The sequence below is a fragment of the Chanodichthys erythropterus genome, chromosome 24, assembly GCF_024489055.1.
Source record: "Chanodichthys erythropterus isolate Z2021 chromosome 24, ASM2448905v1, whole genome shotgun sequence".
Classification (NCBI taxonomy): domain Eukaryota; kingdom Metazoa; phylum Chordata; class Actinopteri; order Cypriniformes; family Xenocyprididae; genus Chanodichthys; species Chanodichthys erythropterus.
The window spans coordinates 2,147,073-2,172,002 of record NC_090244.1 but is presented as its reverse complement, the minus strand read 5'-3'; the positions used below and the strand labels follow the sequence as shown (position 1 = coordinate 2,172,002).

At 34.0% G+C, this 24,930-nt stretch overlaps 1 protein-coding gene across 1 annotated transcript; it reads left to right on the top strand.

The window, feature by feature from the left end:
- The first annotated feature begins 5,581 nt into the window (after positions 1–5,581).
- slc6a13 (solute carrier family 6 member 13) lies at positions 5,582–20,815 on the top strand. The gene is made up of 15 exons (XM_067380627.1): positions 5,582–5,594; positions 5,825–6,025; positions 9,138–9,272; positions 10,129–10,269; positions 10,368–10,455; positions 11,722–11,854; positions 12,004–12,138; positions 17,101–17,204; positions 17,740–17,864; positions 19,235–19,347; positions 19,440–19,577; positions 19,657–19,759; positions 19,916–20,016; positions 20,307–20,477; positions 20,651–20,815. The coding sequence occupies exons 1-15, from the start codon at positions 5,582–5,584 to the stop codon at positions 20,813–20,815; spliced, it is 1,866 nt and encodes a 621-aa protein (XP_067236728.1).
- Positions 20,816–24,930: the final 4,115 nt, after the last annotated feature.

Below are 24,930 nucleotides of genomic sequence, written 5' to 3'. Positions count from 1 at the left end.
TATAAAATTAATTTCACTTATAGAATTACTTCATAGTGTATCATTTAAAAAATTACAATCTGTTAGATCAAAGAGTATAGTGTGTCCAAACTTTTGAACATGGTAAAAAAAGAAGAAACAATTGCCTGCAAAGGAACTTCATTCATTCAAAATATGCAATTCATTATTTTTGCTTTGCATAAAGCAGATGGTAAGAAGGAATGCAGATGCATGAGGAATTTAAGTCACAAATCTGTCACTGTGTGATATATGTAGACTTTTTCAGCTATGCAGTTCGTTCCTTTGGGATTTTTCCACTAGCATGTTCAGATTCCCATATACCCCATCACAACATATGTTATTCTGCTTGCATAATTAAACAATAAGCCGCAAAAGCACTAATTAAACTCGTTAATTTCAATTTGTTGATAGTTAATCACAATCGTGACAGCTACACCCATGAAATATATGTTTACGAATCAGTTCAGCAGCAGAATCCCAATAATAAGCTGCCAAGCTTGAAGGTCCTAAATCACACATGAGTGTGACTTATGGACGCTCCTGTGGCGTTTGGCCCCACGTTGACTCTGGCGTAATATGTGGATTATTTCATGGTCTTTTGCCTGCATGTTCCAGCTTTGTGTCAGTAAGTTGAGAGATTTACTGAGCTGGCAGAGATTCAAGAAAGAGTGACTTTTGTTAAGACGCCGTTTTCTTTCACCCTGCAAGTATCAACCTGCATCGAGAGCTTGTTTCTCATTCTCCAAAATGTAGTTGGATGCCACAGATGGCCCAGATGACATTTAATTGCTCAGATGTTGCTCTTTCATAGCTTTTCATAGAGAAACAGTTGAGATATTAAAGAGATCTATGTTGAGTATCTTTGGGCAATCTGAGCAGAGTTTGAAAAATTTTGTTTTGAAACTCTAGAGAAGATATATGTGGGATATATTGTGTCCTATTGGTGCCTAGGAGAAACGGTTGAGATATTAAAGAGATCTATATTGAGTTTTTCTTTGGTATCTTTGGGATATCTGAGCAGAGTTTGAGACATTTTTGAGATCTCTTTTGAAATGCTAGAGATGATATATGTGAGTTTAGCAGGGTATTTTCCTCAAGAGAAACATCTGAGAAGCAGGAGACTTCAGCTGGTCAGTTTGCATCTCATTTATGTCTTGGAAAAACACCTGAGATGTTGAAGAGATCCATGCATAATTCTTTGTACCTTGTATCTTTGGGAATTCTGAGCACAGTTTGAGACATTTGAGCTCTCTTTTGAAACTCAGCTGCATGAGACTTCAGCAGGTCGGTTTGCATCTTATTGGTGCCTAGGAGAAACGGTTGAGATATTAAAGAGATCTATATTGAGTTTTTCTTTTTTTTTGGCATCTTTGGGAACTCTGAGCAAAGTCTGAGACATTTTTGAGATCTCTTTTGAAACTCTAGAGATGATATTTGTGAGATTACCAGGGTTTTCTCCTGAGGAGAAACACAAGAGACTTCAGCAGGTCAGTTTGCACCTCATTTATGTCTAGGAGAAACAGTCGAGTTAAAGTGATCTATGCATTAATCTTCTTATGTTTTGTATCCTTAGTTGGGAAATCTGAGCACAGTTTGAGACATTTGAGATCTCTTTTGAAACTCTAGAGATGACATATGTGAGATTAGCAGGGTTTTTGCCTGAGGAGAAACATCTGAGGAGCAGGAGACTTCAAGACTTCCTCAATGCTGTCTAGGAGAAACAGCTGAGATATTACAGAGATCGCTGCGTTGTTCTTCCTACCTTTTGTATCTTTGGGAATTCTGAGCACAGTTTGAGACATTTGAGATCTCTTTTGAAACTCCGCTCCATGAGACTTCAGCAGGTCAGTTTGCATCTTATTGGTGCCTAGGAGAAACGGTTGAGATATTAAAGAGATCTATGTTGAGTTTTTCTTTTCTTTGGTATCTTTGGGATATCTGAGCAAAGTCTGAGACATTTTTGAGATCTCTTTTGAAATGCTAGAGGTGATATATGTGAGTTTAGCAGGGTATTTTCCTCAAGAGAAACATCTGAGAAGAAGGAGACTTCAGCTGGTCAGTTTGCATCTCATTTATGTCTTGGAGAAACAGTTGAGATGTTGAAGAGATCTATGCATCATTCTTACCTTGTATCTTTTGGAATTCTGAGCACAGTTTGAGACATTTGAGACTCGGGAAATGACATAAGTGAGATTAAAACGGTATTTTTCCCAGGAGAAACATTTGAGAAGCAGGGAACTTCAGCAAGTCCATTTAGCTCAAACAGTACTGTGTTCTTTTTTCCTTGGTTACTGTACCTTTGGGAAATCTGAGCAGAGTTTGAGACATTATTGAGATCTTTATTTAGATAAAGGAGATGCTGTGTTTTTCTAAGGAGAACAATCTGAGAAGCAGCTGTTTGCTCTCCATCTGATTTGAGTGGTGTCTGTAAGAAGCAACTGAGATAGTAATGAGATCTTATTTGCCATTTTTCTTTCCTATGGGACTCAGCAGTCAGAAGCTCAGTTCTATAGGACAACTGTGTGATCTCATCTCTGGCCTAGTGAAAACTACAGTAAACTGTGATCAAACCGCCTCGCTCTGAGCTCATCTTTCAAACAAACCAGAAGCCTGTTCTACCTCACGCTGCCAGTCCTTCATTCCTTAAAGTGTCTTGTTAATGCAAGAGTCTATTTTTACTGGTCTGGTAATGCTTTTCAGTTTTCACTGACAACTGTGATGCTGGCGCTTCCCCTCCTGTTTCTGCACAAGAAAAAGAGCACATTCTCAAGGCCCCTGGCTCTGCGGGACGTCCAGCATGCTTGTTGTTTGAAACCTCAAGCATGTGGAACAGACGTCCAAACCATTAAGGCTAAATGATGACAGAATTGTTGTTTTTTTGGTGAACTATTCCTTTAATGTCTATGATTTGTATTTGATTCCACGGAGCCGCTGAATGCACAGATGAGTTCGACCCATTAATTCAAGCTGACAGATATGAACACAGTCAGTGAATCTTCTGTTCCGCATACAGAGAGAGTCTTTTCAGCAGGGCTGGGCGTTGGGTAGCCGTATCCCACAATGCTCGTGTGAGCTGTCACTATCATGGCATGCATAGGGTCCTGTGATGCAGTCACCAATTATGCTCTAGAACAGGGATAGTGAGTTCTGTCATCATCTACATAACACGCATGTGATTTTCAGATATGTGCTGTCCTGAGTGCCTGTTTATACATTTGAGTAGTTGCTATGCAGTTGCTAAGGTGTTGCTAAGTAGTTGCTAACGTGTCCTGAGTGTTTTTGGAGCATGTTGCTTTCCAGTTTCTATGTGGTTGTTAACGAGTCCTTAGTGTTTTTATCGTGTTGCTGTGCAGTTGCAAAAGCATTCTACAGTAAGCGTCTTTTTGCATGTTGTTATGCAGTTGCTAGGGCGTTGCTATGAGGTTACTAAGGAGTCCTGAGTATTTTTAACATGTTGCTATGCAGTTTCAAAAGCATTCCACGAGCGTTGTTTTGCATGTTGCTATGCAGATGCTGGGGTGTATGTGGTTGTTAAGGAGTCCTGAGTGTTTTTAACGTGTTGCTATGCAGTTGCTAGGGTGTTGCTATGTGGTTGCTAAGGAATCTTGAGTGTTTTTAACATGTTGCTATGCAGTTTCAAAAGCATTCTACAATGAGTGTTGTTTTGCATGTTGTTATGCAGTTGCTAGGGTATTGCTATGTTGTTACTAAGGAGTCCTGAGTGTTTTTAACATGTTGCTATGCAGTTTCAAAAGCATTCCACAATTAGTGTTGTTTTGCATGTTGCTATGCAGATGCTAGGGTTTTGCTATGTGGTTGTTAAGGAGTCCTGAGTGTTTTTAACATGTTGCTATGCAGTTGCTAGGGTGTTGCTTTGTGGTTGCTAAGGAAACTTGAGTGTTTTTAACATGTTGCTATGCAGTTTCAAAAGCATTCTATAATGAGTGTTGTTTTGCATGTTGCTATGCAATGCTAGGCTGTTGCTATGTGGTTGTTAAGGAGTCTTGAAGGTTTTAACATATTGCTATGCAGTTGCTAGGGTCTTGCTATGTGGATGTTAAGGAGTCTTGAAGGTTTTAACATATTGCTATGCAGTTGCTAGGGAGTTGCTATGTGGATGTTAAGCAGTCTTGAGTTTGTTAATGTGTTGCTATGCAGTTGCAAAAGCATTCTACAGTAAAGAGTTGTTTTGTGTTGCAATGCAGTTGCTAGGGTATTTCTATGTGGTTGTTAAGAAATCTTGAAGATTTTAACACGTTGCTATGCAGTTGCTAGGGTCTTGCTATGTGGATGTTAAGGAGTCTTGAGTGTTTTAACGTTTTGCTATTCAGTTGCAAAAGCATTCTACGGTAAGTGTTGTTTTGTGTGTTGCTATGCAGTTGCTAGGTTGTTGCTATGTGGTTGTTAAGTAGTCTTGAGTTTGTTAATGTGTTGCTATGCAGTTGCAAAAGCATTCTACAGTAAAGAGTTGTTTTGTGTTGCAATGCAGTTGCTAGGGTCTTGCTATGTGGATGTTAAGAAATCTTGAAGGTTTTAACACGTTGCTATGCAGTTGCTAGGGTCTTGCTATGTGGATGTTAAGGAGTCTTGAAGGTTTTAACATATTGCTATGCAGTTGCTAGGGAGTTGCTATGTGGATGTTAAGGAGTCTTGAGTTTGTTAATGTGTTGCTATGCAGTTGCAAAAGCATTCTACAGTAAAGAGTTGTTTTGTGTTGCAATGCAGTTGCTAGGGTATTGCTATGTGGTTGTTAAGAAATCTTGAAGGTTTTATCACATTGCTATGCAGTTGCTAGGGTCTTGCTATGTGGATGTTAAGGAGTCTTGAGTGTTTTAACATATTGCTATGCAGTTGCTTAGGTGTTGCTATGTGGATGTTAAGGAGTCTTGAGTGTTTTAACATATTGCTATGCAGTTGCTTAGGTGTTGCTATGTGCCTGTTAAGGAGTCTTGAGTGTTTTAACGTTTTGCTATTCAGTTGCAAAAGCATTCTACGGTAAGTGTTGTTTTGTGTGTTGCTATGCAGTTGCTAGGTTGTTGCTATGTGGTTGTTAAGTAGTCTTGAGTGTTTTTATTATGTTGCTATGCGGTTGCTAGGGTGTTGCTATGTTGATGTTAAAGAGTTTGGAGTGTTTTAACTTGTTGCTGTGCAGCTGCAAAAGCATTCTACAGTAAGAGTTATTTTGTGTGTTGCTATGCAGTTGCTAAGGTGTTGCTATGTGATTGCTAAGGTGTTCTGAGTGTTTTTAACATGTTGCTATGTGGTTGCAAAATCAAATTTAGTGTGTTACTATGCAGCTGCCAAGGTTTTCAAAGTTGTTTTTTTTTAAACACATATTCCCATGGTGTAACTAATATGTTTTGGGTGTTTTTAGCCTACATTTATTTTAAGTTTAGTGAAGGGTCTTTATGTTTTTCCCCATGCTGTATTTGTCGACTGTTCATAATAAGTCATAATAGATCAGTTGTTTTGTGGCTTCGGTTACAAACATCATGACAAAACATGCAATAGTATGTATGGAATTGAGTGAATCCACCGCATTTACACAGGCTTGTATTGGCTTTTGTGCCCAGACTGGTTTATGAAAGGATCTGGTCTGAAAGGGTGTGTTCATGTTTTACGAAATAAAACCTTTGGATCTTTTACCATGAATGAAAACACTGCTGTCTTTTGATTAGAACTGTTCATTTGAATTAACTGCACCATTCATTAATCAAAATAACTACAAATGATTCATTAAATGCATTGGTTTTTGTAGTTAACTGCATTAAATTAACATATTTGATTGACAGTTTCTTCTAAATACGCTTTTATTTTTCAACAGGAGAGAAAGAGATCACGACCAAGATGGACCCGTCTAACGGGCTGAACCGGCCGCTGGAGATCGTCCCGCACACAGAGGTGAAGTTGACGGACCGGGGACAGTGGAGCAACAAGCTGGAGTTTGTCCTGTCGGTGGCCGGAGAAATCATCGGACTGGGAAACGTGTGGCGCTTCCCGTATCTCTGCTACAAGAACGGTGGAGGTGAGGAGATGTAGAGGTTGTTACTGTGGCGGGACCATGGTATATACTCTTGTACATGTGCAAAAACATGGTTTTACTATATATCACCATGGTACACGTCCAGAAAAAACATGATACATGTCTAGAAGCATGCTATTTACCATAGTACATGTCAATACAGGGTATGACCATGGTAAATATTCAGAAAAACATATTATTTACATAGTACATGTTCAAAAAACATGGTTTTACCAGGGTACATGTCCAAAAAAATAAGGTATTATCAGGGTACATGTCCAAAAACATGGTATTACTAAGATACCATGTACAAAATGCCTCGTAATACCATGGTGCATCTCCTTAAAACATAGTATTACCATGGTAAATATCTGAAATACATGATATCACCAAAGACATCACTTACAGTAAACCACCATTACTAGAAAGTACATTGGAGTATTTATATAAATGAATTGGTATTACTGGAACATGATACATGTCCAAAAACATGCTATTTAAATGTCAAAAAACAGGTTATTACCCTGGTACATGTCTAAAAAAGCAAGGTATTATCATGGCATGTGTCCAGAAACATTACATTACCATGGTACATGACCAAAAATGTGCTAATACCATGGTACATATCCAGAAAAAACATGATACATGTCCAAAAATATATTAAAAATGCACATATTAAAAAAATGTCGCTATAGTACTATAGTAGTCCTAAAATCATGGTATTATCATGGTACTTGTCCCAAAAAAAAAATCATATTACTAGAGTACATGTTTAGAATACATAATATATGTCCAAAAAACAGTATTAGTATGTTACATATCCAAAAAACATGTTATTTTCACTGTACATGTTCAAAAAACATGGTTTTATTATGGTACATGTCCAAAAAATATGGTATTACCATTGTATATTTCTACAAAACTAACAAAAACAAAATATTATTATGGTCCATGTGCAAAAACATGGTATTACTAGGATGCCATGTCCAAAAAAAACACATAATACCTGGGTACATCTCCATAAAACATAGTATTACCATGGTAAATATCTGAAATACATGATATCACCATGGTGAGCACATCACTTACAAAATTGCATCAAAAAGTACTACCATGGTATTTTAGGAAGTACATTGGAATTCCATATAAATGTCATTGTATATGAATTGGTATATCTGTCCAAAAAACATGCTATTAAACATGGTACACGTGAAAAAAAATGTTATTACCATGGTACATGTCCAGAAAAACATGCTATTTACCATGGTACACGTCAAAAACAGGGTATTACAGTGGTGCGTGTCTAAAAAAGTAAGGCATAACCATGGTACATGTCCAAAAATGTGGTATTACCATAGTTTATGTCTAAACAAAAACAACATATTATCATGGCACATGGTACGTGTCCAAACAGATGTGATCAGTTAAAGTCCCAGCAGTCCGTGTGGTTGACGTCCCACCGCCAGCTCTTATGACTCACACCACAGAGGTTTAGCAGGTAAACAGAGAGTCAACATCAGTCCAGTGCTAGTGCTGATGGGAATCTTGTGTACTCTTCAGTCTGGAGAGAAATCAGAAGCCATGAGAATTCCTGACTCATTAACTCGCTGCTAGTTAACAAGCCTCGGGGAAAGAGAAGAGGGAATGTGGGACGTGTCTGGACACTTTCAGCTCGTTTAGATCCAGAGCAGGATGGGATTTAATGTAGAGAAGGGGTTCTCGATCTTTTAGATGTCACGGACCCCAAATATGATCATCAGTGTGTGAGGGATCCACATTCTACTATTGATATATTTTCATAAATAAAGATCCGATTAATACCCTATTATAAATATATATATATATATATATATATATATATATATATATATATATATATGTGTGCTGTTGGATGTGTTATTTATTTATATATTTATTATTTTAATCAAATTTATTTACTATTTATTTATTTTGATCTTATTTTTCTGTTCTTACCTTATTGCATTTTTTCTACTCACTATTGTCCTGATGTATTATTTATTTAAAACAAAATCAAATGTATTTTTTATTACATTTATAATACAATTTATTTATTTCAATAAAATGTATTAATTTAAATTAATTTTATTCATTTATTTTTATATGTTTTCATTTATTTATTGTAATCAATTTATTTAAATATAAAAAATATATTTTTATGTATTTGAATCTTTATTTATTTATTTTATTAATTTTTTCAAATTAGATTTATTTATTTATTGAAACAAAATTTAATTTTTTTTATTAAATTTTATTCATTTATTTTAATATTTTTTCTTTTATTTATTTTAATCAATTTATTAATTTAAATCAGATTTAATTAATTATTTATTATTTATTTATTTTTTAAAAATTGCATTTATTTTCATCTTTATTTATTTATTTATTTTTAATCCATGTTTTATTTAAATTAAATTTATTGATGTATTTATTTGTAAATGTATTTATTTAGCTAATTTGATTAGATTTTTATTGTTGTTAAAAATCAGCATTTTTAATTTTATTCATTTATTTTAATGCTTTTTCATTTAGTTATTTTAATCAATCTATTTATTTAAATACAATTGTATTTATTTTAATCTTTATTTATTTATTTTTATTGTAATCAAATTTATTGATTTATTTATTTGTAAATGTATTATTTATTTATCGTTATATTTTTCTGCACTGTTTTTCTCTAAACTTTTCCACGGAGACCCCAGCACTCCCCTGCGGCCCCATGGGTGTCTCCGGACCCCGGTTTAGAGGATCCGACTGGGCAGAAAAGTCGAGGATTTGTTCAGGATCGACAGACTCAGTATAGATCCCGAATGCGTTTAGCGTTTGCCAGGTGTTTGTGAAACTGACCTATTGATCCAACAGTTGGCCTGATGAAAGCGTTACCAGTTCAGAAGGTGAAAGGTCACAGCTGTTGTTTGATCAGCTCATAGCGTGTGTCCATACAGAGACGTTTGGGCCTTTGGAAACATGTCGAACATTCGCTGAAGTCTTCAGCTTCTCAGATGTTTCTCCTGAGAAAAAGAGTCCAGTAATCTCACACGTTTCTCCTTTAGAGTTTCAGATTCTCCTCATGATTTATGTCGTTATCCTCCTCCAGGTGCTTTTTTCATTCCCTACCTGATCTTCCTCTTCACCTGCGGGATCCCCGTGTTTTTCCTGGAGATCTCTCTGGGTCAGTTCACCAGCGAGGGAGGAGTCACATGCTGGAGGAAGATCAGCCCGCTGTTTGAAGGTGAAGCGTCACTTCTCGCCTGAACAAGATGTTTGATCTTGAGAAGTTGGAAACCAAAACAATATGTCATGACAATTTAGTTTGCTATGATGCACAAAAACACAAATCTTTTTTACTGTTAGAAACACTAAAAATGATTGAGTTGTAAATAAATCAAAGATTACTGGAGGACATTTTACAAGATTTTTTTTTAATTTTGTTTAATTCAGTTTGTTACTTGCTGTTTTTCATAATTATTTGGAAACATTACTAGCAATTTCTGAGTGAAAATAGATTCAAAGTAAATTCTACACCAATTTGTTTTAGATAAACTATAAAATAATTATAATTTTAGTAGAAAACATCATCTGTTAAATTATTATTCATTTTATGAATTTGTAAAATAACGTTATATTATATTTAGTTTCAGTGTTGTTTTATTACAATGCATTATCAGCATTATTTATATACTGTTATATTATTTTTTATATTATTAATAATTTACTTTTTTACTTTATATATTTATTTATATTATTGATGTAATTATTTAAATATTTGTATTTATCTTTAATTTATTTTTATTTCTGTTTTAATTTAAGCAACTAAACTTATTTTATTTCTGTTAATTGCCAAGGCGACATTTCTAATTTTCATTATTTTCTACGTTTTTTCATTTAATATTTGTATTGTATTTTATTTCAGCTTTATTTCAATTACAGAAAAAGTTTTGAGTAGTTTTAGAACGCTATTAAAACACTGATTCCGATAGAAAATAATTAATTTAAAATATAAATATTCAGAAAATAGTGACATCATTTAGACCCTTGGGAACATGATGTCATTCACAAACTGTGGGATCTGTCTCTGTCAACTCTAGGCATCGGATACGCCACTCAGGTGATTGTGGCTCTGCTGAACTTCTACTATATCATAGTTTTGGCCTGGGGAATATTTTACCTGTCCTACTCCTTCTCCTGGAACCTGCCGTGGTCGTCCTGCAACAACACCTGGAACACAGGTGAACATGAATGCAGTCCAGAAATCTGTAGCTGTATGTGCTCACGATCAGTATTATAGCTCAAATAACCCAGAGCTTCCTGTCGTTTTTTTCCACAGATTCCTGCATGGAATTCCAAAGACGAAATGATTCCATTATCCAAAGTCACCCTGAAAACGCAACATCTCCCGTGATCGAGTTCTGGGAGTGAGTTTCACAAGCATCTTCTTTCTTACTCGAACATTCCGTTTTATCAGTTTGCAAACATGATTGGAATGTTACATTCTTTGAACATTCTAAAACTTGTAACATTCAAAAAATGTTCCATGAATGGTGTATAAATGGTTTTTGTGCTCACGTTTTGAAAAAAATAAAATTTTGTCATTAATTACTAGTTCCACACCCGTAAGACCTTCGTTCATCTTTAGAGCACAAATTAAGATATTTTTGATGAAATCCGATGGCTCAGTGAGGCCTTCATTGATAGCAAGATAATTAACACTTTCAGATGCCCAGAAAGTTACTAAAGACATATTTAAAACAGTTCATGTGACCACAGTGGTTCAACCTTAATGTTATGAAGCGACGTGAATACTTTAAACAAAATAACGACTTTATTCAGCAATATCTAGTGTTTCAAAACACTGCTTCATGAAGCTTTGAATCTTTTGTTTTGAATCAGTGGTTCAGAGCGTGAATCAAACTACCAAAGTCACGTGAACTATTGAAATTTCGAAACGTTTCGAAACCCTTATGACGTAATGAAGCCTCGTTTACTGAAATCACATGACTTTTGTGCTCCGAACCACTGATTCGAAACAAAAGATTCATAAAGCTTCATGAAGCAGTGTTTTGAAATCGTCCATCACTAGATATTATTGAATAAAGTCACTATTTTGTTATTTTTGTCAGACAAAAAGTATTCTCGTCGCTTTATAATATTAAGGTTGAACCACTGTAGTCACATGACTGTTTTAAATATGTCTTTAGTAGCTTTCTGGGCATTGAAAGTGTCCATTATCTTGCTATCAATGAAGGCCTCACTGAGCCATCGGATTTCATCAAAAATATCGGGTGTGGAACGACATGAGGGAGAATAATTAATGACAGAAATTTCATTTTTGGGTGAACTAACCCTTTAATAAAGACCAGAACGAACGTTCTATTGATGTTCCTGGAAGAACGTTAGATTGTAACTTTGAGAGAACCTTGCTAGAACGTTCTGAGAACATTCCGTTAGATGGGACTGTTTTTTACCGTTCAGATCTCAAAATACTTCAGATGACTTTAAGCGATTTATCTGTTTTGCTTGGATATTTGCTTTGGAAATCAAACCTGAATTGTCCATTCTTTGAAGCAAGCTTTATTGGAAAATCAACAAACCTGCTTTCTAGCAGGCTAACTATTCCAAGTTTCTAACCAAGTAAGCGTGATTTGAAGGAGAATGCGGCTAATTTGTCCGTCTCTCTGCAGACGGAGAGTTTTACGGATCTCCTCTGGGATCGAGGATATGGGAACGCTGCACTGGGATCTGGTCCTCTGTCTGTTGTTGGCCTGGGTTCTGTGTTATTTCTGCATCTGGAAAGGCGTCAAATCCACCGGCAAGGTACGTGAGATAAGACCTGTCGGTTTAATAATATACCTTTTTTGTTAACAAAATTAAAAATGTGCATTTAGTAGTATCCACATCATTCCACATCAGCCTGTATCAGTGATGATAACAATGCAGCATCATGTTTTCCTGTCACACAACAGGTGGTGTACTTCACAGCGACCTTCCCGTATGTGATGCTGTTGATTTTACTGATCAGAGGGGTCACGCTGCCAGGAGCGTCCCGTGGGATTCAGTTCTACCTCTATCCCGACCTGGGAAGGTTAGCAGACCCGCAGGTATCCCAGCTTTTCATCTACAGTACTACAATTCCGACATGGAAATTCTACTTGTCATGACTAAAGGAACGGTTTGTCCTCGTTCAGACCAAACTTTTTTGGTCTTTTGAATGTTCAACGTGAATATTGAGTCCAGGAGTGTGTTTTGTAATTCCTCTGGAGCACAAGCGAATTGTTTTCTCCTAAACACACAGTGTCTCGAGTCGAAAGGTCACGTGATTTGTCTACCCAGGTGCTTAATCGTGGCCCGGAGCAAGACGCCCAGCAGGGGAACGTTGTTTTCTGTCCTTCTTTGATTGGGTCCATCTGTGCATTTGACCTTTGATCTGACTTTTCATCTGCGTCACAGGCAGCCCCCTTAACCCACCCCGAACAGGCCACGACACGGCCACCCAGATGTATCCCAGCATTCCTCAAGCTTAAAACATCTTTTGGAAAATCTATGTATAGCGACGAGCATTTTTGGTTGGGTTTGAGAGATAGCATTGGTTGTGTTGAGGTCATTTCAACCTAGAAGCGTAAAAATGAGGTCAATTAAACAAAATGTATGGGTTTACGACCCAAAAGTTTTAATTCTGTACAGTGTTATAGGATATTCAACAAGATTTCATTTTGATTTGAGAGACATTTTTCTTCTTAGATGTGTAAAAACGAGCATAATGTATAAAAACCTTCAGCTAGAAAGATAAATTGTTGGACAAAGTTGGTCAAATCGGTGATCTAAGGTGAGCATTATGGATTGTATACTTTAAAATCAGCATGAATCGACATTCATAATCCATTTTAATTCTGCAAGGGAGAGATACCCATGGCTGTTTTGACATCTTTCGGCTTTAAATGTATACAATGAAATCTTCAGCTAGAAAAGTAAACTGTGGGGCAAAGTTACTTATTTGGTGATCTAAGGGTTCTAAAACTTGAGTATCATGGATCATATTCTTTAAAATCAACATTAAGTAGCGTTCATAAGCCATTTTAAATCTGTAAAGCGTTATAGGATATACAACAGGATTTCATGTTGACTTCAGCCTAAAAAAAAAAAGCAGAATAAATAGAGATCAACTGATATTAACTTTTTATAACCGATACCGATTCTGATTATTTCCATGTTTTGAGAATTCACAATTCTCAAATTTATCTGTGAATATGATATAACAGAACCGATACCCGATAAATGCTTAAATATCGGTAAAACCGATTATCGGTTGATCACTAATAATAAACCTCTTTTTGGTCAATGCAGGCATGTTTGGTTGGATTTGAGACATAAATCATTGCTTATCGTTCACATTTTTGGTCTTAGTTGTATGAAGATTCAACAAAATCTTGTGGGTTTGCATGAACGGCTAGACAAATTTAGTCAAATCGGTGATCTTGAAACTTGAGCATCATGGGTCACATTCTATGAAATCAACATGAATCGACATTCATAGCTGATTTATAATTCTGTAAAGATTGGATTTATGGGATAACCTTTGCTGTTTTGACCTTTTTTGGTCTTAGATATACAAATGAGGCCAAAATTAATGAAACCTTCAACCAGAAATGTAAACAGTTCAAGTTAGTCAAATCGGTGCTCTGAGGCTCAAAAACTTCATGGATCATATTCTTTAAAATCAACATCAAGTAGCGTTCATAAGCCATTTTAAATCTGTAAAGTGTTATAGGATATTCAACAGGATTTCATGTTGACTTCAGCCTCAAATAAAAAAAGCAGAATAAATAGAGATCAACCGATATTTACTTTTTATAACCAATACCGATTCTGATTATTTGCATTTTTTGAGAATTCACAATTCTCAAATTTATCTGTGAATCCGATATAACAGAAACGATACCCTATGATGGAAAAATGCTTAAATATCTGTAAAACCGATTATCGGTTGATCACTAATAATAAACCTCTTTTTGGTCAATGCAGGCATGTTTGGTTGGATTTGAGACATAAATCATTGCTTATCTTTGACATTTTTGGTCTTAGATGTATAAAAATTCAACAAAATCTTGTGGGTTTACATGAACTGCTAGACAAATTTAGTCAAATCGGTGATCTTGAAACTTGAGCATCATGGGTCACATTCTATGAAATCAACATGAATCGACATTCATAGCTGATTTATAATTCTGTAAAGCTTGGATTTATGGGATAACCTTTGCTGTTTTGACCTTTTTTGGTCTTAGATATACAAATGAGGCCAAAATTAATGAAACCTTCAACCAGAAATGTAAACAGTTCAAGTTAGTCAAATCGGTGCTCTGAGGCTCAAAAACTTCATGGATCATATTCTTTAAAATCAACATCAAGTAGCGTTCATAAGCCATTTTAAATCTGTAAAGTGTTATAGGATATTCAACAGGATTTCATGTTGACTTCAGCCTCAAATAAAAAAAGCAGAATAAATAGAGATCAACCGATATTTACTTTTTATAACCAATACCGATTCTGATTATTTGCATTTTTTGAGAATTCACAATTCTCAAATTTATCTGTGAATCCGATATAACAGAAACGATACCCTATGATGGAAAAATGCTTAAATATCTGTAAAACCGATTATCGGTTGATCACTAATAATAAACCTCTTTTTGGTCAATGCAGGCATGTTTGGTTGGATTTGAGACATAAATCATTGCTTATCTTTGACATTTTTGGTCTTAGATGTATAAAAATTCAACAAAATCTTGTGGGTTTACATGAACTGCTAGACAAATTTAGTCAAATCGGTGATCTTGAAACTTGAGCATCATGGGTCACATTCTATGAAATCAACATGAATCGACATTCATAGCTGATTTATAATTCTGTAAAGCTTGGATTTATGGGATAACCTTTGCTGTTTTGACCTTTTTTGGTCTTAGATATACAAATGAGGCCAAAATCAATGAAACCTTCAACCAGAAATGTAAACAGTTCAAGTTAGTCAAATCAGTGCTCTGAGGCTCAAAAACTTCATGGATCATATTCTTTAACATCAGCATAAATCAACATTCATAATCCATTTTTAATTCTGCAAGGGTTGGATTTGAGAGATACCCATGGCTGTTTTGACATCGTTTGGCTTTAAATGTATACAATTGAGGCCAAAATTAATGAAATCTTCAGTTAGAAAAGTAAACTGTGGGGCAAAGTTACTTAATTGGTGATCTTAGGCTTCTAAAACTTGAGTATCATGGTTCAAATTCTTTAAAATCAACATCAAATAGCGTTCATAATCCATTTTACATCTGTAAAGTGTTATAGGATTTTCAACAGGATGTTTTGAGAATTCACAATTCTCAAATTTATCTGTGAATCCGATATAACAGAACCGATACCCGATAAATGCTTAAATATCGGTAAAACCGATTATCGGTTGATTCCCTAATAATAAACTTTTTTTGGTCAATGCAGGCATGTTTGGTTGGATTTGAGACATAAATCATTGCTTATCTTTGACATTTTTGGTCTTGTATGTATAAAAATTCAACAAAATCTTGTGGGTTTGCATGAACAGCTAGACAAAGTTAGTCAAATCGGTGATCTTTGGCTCCAAAAACTTGAGCATCATGGGTCAGATTCTATAAAATCAACATGAATCGACATTCATAGCTGATTTATAATTCTGTAAAGATAGGATTTGCTGTTTTGACATCTTTTGGACTTAGATATGTACAAATGAAGCCAAAATTAATGAAACCTTCAACCAGAAATGAAAGCAGTTGGACAAAGTTTGTTAAATCGGTGCTCTAAGGCTCAGAAACTTGAGAGTCAAATTGTTTAAAGTGGTGTTTATAAGCCATTTTAATTCTGTAAAGCATTAGAAACCTCTTTTTGGGCATGTTTGGTTGGATTTGAGAGATAATCGTAGCTGTTTTTAGTCTTAGATGTATAAAATAAGGCCAGTTCAACAAAATATTGTGGGTTTATGTGAATAGCTGGATAAAGTTAGTCAAATCGTGGCCATCATGGATCAGATTGTTTAAAATCGACATTCATAGCCCATTTTAATTCTGTAAAGATTGGAGCTGTAAGAGAACCATTGCTGTTTTGACATTTTTACTGGTCTTTTAGTCAAAATTCACAAAACCTTCAGCTAGAAAAGTAAACGGCTCAACAAAGTTATTGGTGATTTAAGGCTCAAAGATGCATCAGCATCATGGGTGAAAAAGGGTTACGTCTCGCTTGGACATCAGTGGTGTTTTCAGCATACTTCTGGTGATACATGTGAGGTTTTAAAGGGAGTGTGAGGAATTTTCCCTGTGGAAAAACACCAGTTCTGATCGGATGCACGATTTTCACCTGCCCAATGACGACAGGAGTTTTTATAAGACAGAGATCACACCAGTCTTGTACAGTACGTGTGTCACGTTGTGCGTTTTTTTTTCATAAGATCTTTAAAACATCCACATCGCCCGTGGCGGAACATGAATAAGCGTAGTTATGAAAAACAGAAAGCACAGTTTGATTGACAGGTTAATAGAACACCTCAGCACATCTTTCCTGATCATGTCTAAACCCGTTTCAGGACTTATAAAGGCTAATAAACAAAAGGTTTCACAATCCTACAAACACTCTCATCTTTCATCTTGTGCATTCAAGCTTATTACCTGAAGCCAAATACGTTAGTTAAAGCTGCTAATGCCGTCACATGTAAGCACAATCTCCCCCGTAATATCATTTTATATAAAAATATATATTTATATAACACTCCAATAAATTATTAATTGTGTTAGTTAACCAAAAATGTAATAATAATAGTTTAAAACTACACAGTAGACCCAAAGTGCTGAACATAGCTAATAAAACAAATGAAAATAAAGCAATAATAAACAATCATAAGAATCCATAAAGCTATAGAGCACAATAAGAGAATAAGAGACGGATGCCTTACAAATAAAAAGGGCATGTATTTTCTCTCTTTTTATTAAATTAAAGTTGTGAGGTTGTTTTAAAAACCATAACATGTCTTCCTGTGTTTTCAGGTGTGGATGGACGCAGGCACGCAGATCTTTTTCTCGTACGCCATCTGTCTGGGTTGCCTCACCGCGCTCGGAAGCTACAACAAATACAACAACAACTGCTACAGGTCAGAAAACCTCCATTAATTATTAGCTCCTATTTGTATTATATATTGAACATCAATACTAGATACCACCGACAAAACGCATAAAGTGTATCTTTTACTATAGTGACAATGAACAAGTAAACTATGTGATTGATTCACTGAATAACTGAACTGACTCATTAGAATCATTTGGAATCAACAGGATCTGAATAAGAGTCGATTCTCGGTTCCCCACCCTATAGATATTATATAACACTTTTGTATAACTATACAATCTCTGTATTACATATATAGATAGTAGATTATGTTCTGTAGAAGAATTGGTCATAGTGTGCTGTAGGGCCGAATGGAGGAAGGTCGTAGCTCGTCCTCAGCTGAGCCCAGCGCAGCTCTATTGTCATATGCTGTCGTTTAATATAAAAGTCCTAAACTTGAGAAATATGTAGCGCTGCGATTCATCAGGTCCATGTGGTTTCACCCTTTGAAATCTGATCACTTTAAATTGCTTTCATATTTGTAGATGTTTTTTCATAACACACAATGATTTCTGTTTTAGGGATTCATTGGCCCTGTGTTTCCTGAACAGCGGAACCAGTTTTGTAGCTGGTTTTGCCATCTTCTCCATTCTTGGCTTCATGTCTTACGAACAGAACGTCCCGATTTCAGAAGTGGCCGAATCTGGTGGGTTAACATTATATACATATACTATCAATGAATAAAGATAAATAAATAAATAAAAATTTAAATAAATAAAATAATTTATTTTTTATATAAAACATATTTTAAAATAAATAAATGAACAAATAAATAAATTATAAAAAATATATTCCTCATGTAATTTAATACAAAAGTATAATACCCATAATAAAATATTAAATAAAATCTGTTATTTGTATATGTATATGTTAATTATAATGCTAATAATAATAATTTTATATATATATATATATATATATATATATATATATATATATATATATATATATATATATATATATATATATATATATATGTGTGTGTGTGTGTGTGTATTTTAATATAATTTTTTTATTAAAAAATATTTAAAAATTTATTTGTATTATTTTTTATTAAAAATAAAATATAATATATAATATATAATTATAATTAAATAAATATAATATATAATTAAAATATTACATATAAAACTCAAAACAAATATTTTAATAAATATAAATACATATTTTATTTATTTATTTTATTTTCTAATAGTAAATGTAATGTTAATTATGTATAATGTTTTATTAATTATAAAATGCAAAGTTGGCAAGTTTTCTAGACTTGCAATTTTATATTTTATATAACAAAAATGATATTTTATATAATATCCAAAGTGTGTAATAATAGTTAGAACTACACAGTAGACACAAATTAATGTTTAGATTTAATTACATAATTATTCTTTTTAAATAGTGCAAATAGGCAAGTTTACTAGATTTGCAAGTTTTATATTTTGTATAAAACTTTTATGTATTACCTGAAATTTAATAATAAAAATAGTCATGTGGCTACTCAAAATCTATACAAAATAAGCCACAAGATACATATATATTTTTTTTTAATACCAAATAAAATGTAATCAAAATATTAGATAAAATGTATATAATGTAATGTAATGTTTATATATATATATATTATCCTTTTTTAAATTAAAATCTGACACATTGTCAGGCTTTATTTAGTTGGAAAGGAAAACTGATAAAATATATATATATATATATAAGCTGATGCTGCTCTAGTATTTTTCCAGTCGGGTATTTTTAGAAAATTGCCCTTTAGCCCTCAAACACACTGTAATCTCTGTCTGTCCAGAGCACACATTCAGGTTTGTTTGTAAATGACCTTTTTCTTTTAATGTGTCAAGGCCTGTGTAATCGGTTTTGCTCAGATGTGAGCGGGTTCATGTTTCAGGCTCATTTCACAGATTTAATGCTCCATATGACGAATATTAACATTCAACCAAACAAATAACATATTAAAATATGAGCATTTTCAAGTTTCAGTGCTAATCTTGCTCGTGTTTTCTCTCTCAGGTCCTGGTTTGGCGTTCATCGCGTATCCGCGGGCCGTGTCCATGATGCCCATCTCTCCGCTGTGGGCCTGTTTCTTTTTCATCATGATTGTCCTTTTGGGGTTAGACAGTCAGGTATGAATGCATATTCCTGATTCATATCATGACAATTTGTGTCTAATGACTAGTAAAAACCAAAAAGCCACATTTGTGTTTTGTTGCTGCAGTTCGTGTGTGTGGAGAGTCTGGTCACGGCCATGGTGGACATGTACCCGTCTTTCTTCCGCCGGAAGAACCGCAGAGAGCTGCTCATCCTCGCCGTGGCCGTCGTGTCCTTCCTCGTGGGCCTCATTATGCTCACAGAGGTACTGTGACACTGATGTGACGATCTAGATGAATATCTAAATGAATGCCAGATTCATAAACTGTCTGTCTGTCTTTCAGGGAGGAATGTATGTCTTCCAGCTGTTTGACTACTATGCAGCCAGTGGCATGTGTTTGCTCTTTGTAGCTGTTTTTGAGACCGTCTGCATTGCCTGGATCTACGGTGAGACGTCTGTTAAAGCCTGTGCATTTGGTGCAGGAAGAATGCCAAATCTATATATTTATATTATATATGTATGTTATGTATATATAAAGGGACCTCACAAGGTTTTGAAATGTCACATTTTTGGTCATTCTCTTTCTTTTTTTTGTCTCTCAGGTGCTAATCGGTTCTATGACAATATCGAGGACATGATTGGTTACCGTCCTGGGCCGTACATTAAATACTGCTGGCTCTTCTTCACCCCTGCCACATGTTTTGTGAGTCTTTTCTCCGTCTAATAATAATAAGTACAGTAAAATATATTGAATAACAAGAAAAGTTTCTTGAGCATCAAATCAGGATATTGCATTATAGATTTAGATTATAGATTTAAAGATGCACTAAGTATCAAGAGAGTGTTTTCTATGGCTTTATACTGACATCTACTGGTGTGGATGAAGCACGATGCAACAGCAAAAGATTCTGGTTACTGCTGCATTTAATAAAAGATTTAGTTCAATTTAGTTTTAAGATCAAACGCTCTAATAATCTTGTTTTGTTTTGACAGGGTACGTTTGCGTTCTCCCTGATCAAATACACTCCTCTGAAGTATAATAACGAGTATGTGTACCCGTGGTGGGGTTACGCCCTCGGCTGGCTGCTGGCGCTCTCCTCTATGGTTTGCATCCCGCTGTGGATCGTTTATAAAATGAGCACGGCCAAAGGTTCACTGCGAGAGGTGAGTGACACTTAATCTTCCTGCATGACGTCAGAAATAAAACTCATGTGCGTTGCATTGCATTTTGGGATATAGTGTGCTATGGTTGCATGTATACTACATATAACAGCAATTACATACTATGCAGTATGGTTGTATGTTATTTCAGACCTCTCCACTTTTTATATCCTCAGCGTTTCCACGAGCTCACCACGCCCTCGCTGGACCTGCCCAAAATGAGACGAGATCAGGAGAAACCTCAGGCCATTTTTGCAGCTGACGGCGAGACTCTTCGCCAGCGAAGCACCCCAACCAAAGACGGGTACTTCCCCGTCAGTGAGAAGGAGTCGCACTGTTAACCCTGTGTTTCCCCGAGGGTGGTGCTTTTAAACCTTCCCATGATACCTCACACAGTACTGGCAGCCAAATAAGCATTTCGACATGCCAGGATGACGCTCGACCTCTACAGCCTGTGAGAGGATTTGAAGAGCGTCTTCTGATTTTATGCTTGCTCTCGTTGCTCAGAGGGTATGAAAAGCCAGTAAGTGTCAATATTATAGACAGCAGAATGTTGAAAAACACTGTTTGCAACCTGTTTTACTTCTCTAATCACACTTATTTTAAAGTAAAACATGATGTTTGATATCTATTCTGGATTTCACTATTTGATCAGACTGGCAAAAGTTACACAAAATGATATTAAAAATTATATATATATAATTGTTTTCCCATTTTTAATATAATTTGTTGTTTTTGTGTAACTTTTGCCAGTTTATATATACATATATATATATATATATATATATATATATATATATATATATATATATATATACATATATATATATATATATATATATACAGTACAGTCCAAAAGTTTGGAACCACTAAGATTTTTTATGTTTTTAAAAGAAGTTTCGTCTGCTCACCAAGGCTACATTTATTTAATTAAAAATACAGTAAAAACAGTAATATTGTGAAATATTATTACAATTTAAAATAACTGTTTTCTATTTGAATATATTTCACAAAGTAATTTATTCCTGTGATCAAAGCTGAATTTTCAGCATCATTACTTCAGTCTTCAGTGTCACATGATCCTTCAGAAATCATTCTAATATGCTGATCTGCTGCTCAATAAACATTTAATGTGTACAATATTTTTTTTCAGGATTATTTGATGAATAGAAAGTTAAAAAAAAACAGTGTTTATCTGAAATCTAATCTTTTGTAACATTATAAATGTCTTTACTGCCACTTTTGATCGATTTAATGCATTCTTGCTGAATAAAAGTATTCATTTCTTTCATTTCTTCTCAAAAAAATAAAAATAAAAATTCTTACTGACCCCAAACTTTTGAACGGTAGTGTATAATGCTACAGAAGCTTTGTATTTCAGATAAATGCTGTTCTTTTGAACTTTCTATTCATCAAGGAATCCTGAAAACATTGAAAATAATCATAAATGTTTATTGAGCAACAAATCATCATATTAGAATGATTTCTGAAGGATCATGTGACACTGAAGACTGGAGTAACGATGCTGAAAATTCAGCTTTGATCACAGGAATAAATTACTTTGTGAAATATATTCAAATAGAAAACAGTTATTTTAAATTGTAATAATATTTCACAATATTACTGTTTTTTACTGTATTTTTAATTGGTTCCAAACTTTTGTACTGTACTGTATATATATATATATACACATTATATTTGCATTAAATTGATCAGACTGGAAAAAGTTACACAAAATTATATATATATAAAAAAAAAAAATATATATATATATATATATATATATATATATATTTATATATATATATATATATATATATATATATATATATATATATATATATATATATATGTGTGTGTGTGTTTCTTTTCCATTTTTAATTTAATTTTGTGTAACTTGCTACCTTATATATTCATTATAATTATATAAATTCTATTGGATATGCATTACATTTATCAGACTGGCAAAAGTTACAGAAAATTATACATATATATATATATATATATATATATATATATATATATATATATATATAACTATTTCATTTTTAATATGATTTTGTGTAACGATTAATCATTAAAATCAGCTTTGTCTATGAAAGCTTTGACAAGTTTGATCACAGCAAACATTTAGATCTGTGTTCTGATCCAGAGAGAGCCGTTGTCATGTTTAGATATGAAACAGCTTCACAAACAGTCTTTTCAACCACACAGTATCATTATTTCTGTTACAATACTTCATATTATCCACAGTACTGGAATAAAGGTTTATAGTTCGGATATAAACACTGATGTCTACGAAAGTGATTAAATTAGAATAAATCAACTTGAAAGGAACTTGACGCTTCAGTAGGTGGCGACAAGTGACTTTTAAAAATGTATGTCATTGAATCATTCATTCAAAAGATTCATTCAAAAATGTAGATTCATCCATTAATGAAACGAGTGAGTCATTGAATCATTAATTGAAAAGATTTATTCAAAAACGCTGATTCATCCAGAAATGAAACAAGTGAAGTCATTGAATCATTCATTCAAAATAATTAATTCAAATTTATTAAATCTTTTTAAATAGAATGTTTTGTTTAGGTGTCTGTTCAGAATCGTGGGAGAATCGTGATCTCTATTTTAAACAACAAAAAAAGAAATTGTGATTCTCAATTCATCCAGAATCATGCAGCTCTTATAATGTCATTCCAAACCTGGATTTCTTTGACTTTATTTCTTCTGCTCTCAGTAATATTGACACAAAAGTTGAACTTTTATTGTCTAAACCTGAGTGTGACCATCTGAGTAGATTCACATTGGCTTGAATTGAAACAGAAAGATCCTTGGAATTTAAAAGCTTTCTGGATCTTCAAATGGATGCGAAGGATTGATTTGCGTAAGTTGTTTAGCTCTGGTGTTGTTTATTATGGAATAGTGCACTCAAAAATATATATATTTTTTTTCATTGTTTACTCACCTTCATGTCATTTCAAACCTGGATTTCTTTGACTTTATTTCTTCAGTGGAACACAAAAGCTCCTGGTCAGTGATTTCACTGTATTTTATTTTGTGTTCTTGGGGGGAAAAGGAACTTTCATTTTTCAGTGAGCTATTTTCTATGGAAGCATGTTTTCATCACTGAATAAAAAAAAAAAAAACATAATTGCAACTTTTAATCTCACAATTCTGACTTCTTTTCTCAGAATTACGAGATATAAAGTCGCAATCGCAAGTTATAAAGTCAGAATTGCGAGTTATAGTCAGAATTGAGATATAAACCCACAATTCTGACTTTATAAATCTCAATTCTGACTTTATATCTCGCAATTCTGACTTTATATCTCACAATTCTGACTTTATATCTCGCAATTCTGACTTTATAACTCGCAATTCTGACTTTATAAATCACAACTCTGACTTTATATCTCGCAATTCTGACTTTATATCTCGCAATTCTGACTTTATATCTCGCAATTCTGACTTTATATCACGCAATTCTGACTTTATATCACGCAATTCTGACTTTATATATCGCAATTCTGACTTTATATCTCGCAATTCTGACTTTATATCTCGCAATTCTGACTTTATGTCACGCAATTCTGACTTTATATCTCGCAATTCTGACTTTATATCTCTCAATTCTGACTTTATTTCTCTCAATTCTGACTTTATATCTCGCAATTCTGACTTCTTTTCTCAGAATTACGAGATATAAAGTCGCAATCGCGAGTTATAAAGTCAGAATTGCGAGTTATAGTCAGAATTGAGATATAAACCCACAATTCTGACTTTATAAATCTCAATTCTGACTTTATAACTTGCAATTCTGACTTTATATCTCACACTTTTGACTTTATATCTCACAATTCTGACTTTATATCTCGCAATTCTGACTTTATAACTCGCAATTCTGACTTTATATCTCTCAATTCTGACTTTATATCACACAATTCTGACTTTATATCACGCAATTCTGACTTTATATTACGCAATTCTGACTTTATATCTCGCAATTCTGACTTTATATCACGCAATTCTGACTTTATATCTCACAATTCTGACTTTATATCTCGCAATTCTGACTTTATATCTCTCAATTCTGACTTTATATCTCTCAATTCTGACTTTATTTCTCTCAATTCTGACTTTATATCTCACAATTCTGACTTTATATCTCTCATTTCTGACTTTATATCTCTCAATTCTGACTTTATTTCTCTCAATTCTGACTTTATATCTCACAATTCTGACTTTATTTCTCTCAATTCTGACTTTATATCTCGCAATTCTGACTTTATATCTCTCATTTCTGACTTTATATCTCTCAATTCTGACTTTATTTCTCTCAATTCTGACTTTATATCTCGCAATTCTGACTTTATAACTCGCAATTCTGACTTAATTTCTCGCAATTCTGACTTTATATCTCGCAATTCTGACTTTATATCACGCAATTCTGACTTTA

Coding starts and splice junctions, on each gene's coding strand:
- slc6a13 (XM_067380627.1), top strand. Junction 9,273..10,128: donor GATCAGCCCGCTGTTTGAAG/GTGAAGCGTCAC, acceptor TGTCAACTCTAG/GCATCGGATACGCCACTCAG. Junction 17,205..17,739: donor TACAACAACAACTGCTACAG/GTCAGAAAACCT, acceptor TTTCTGTTTTAG/GGATTCATTGGCCCTGTGTT.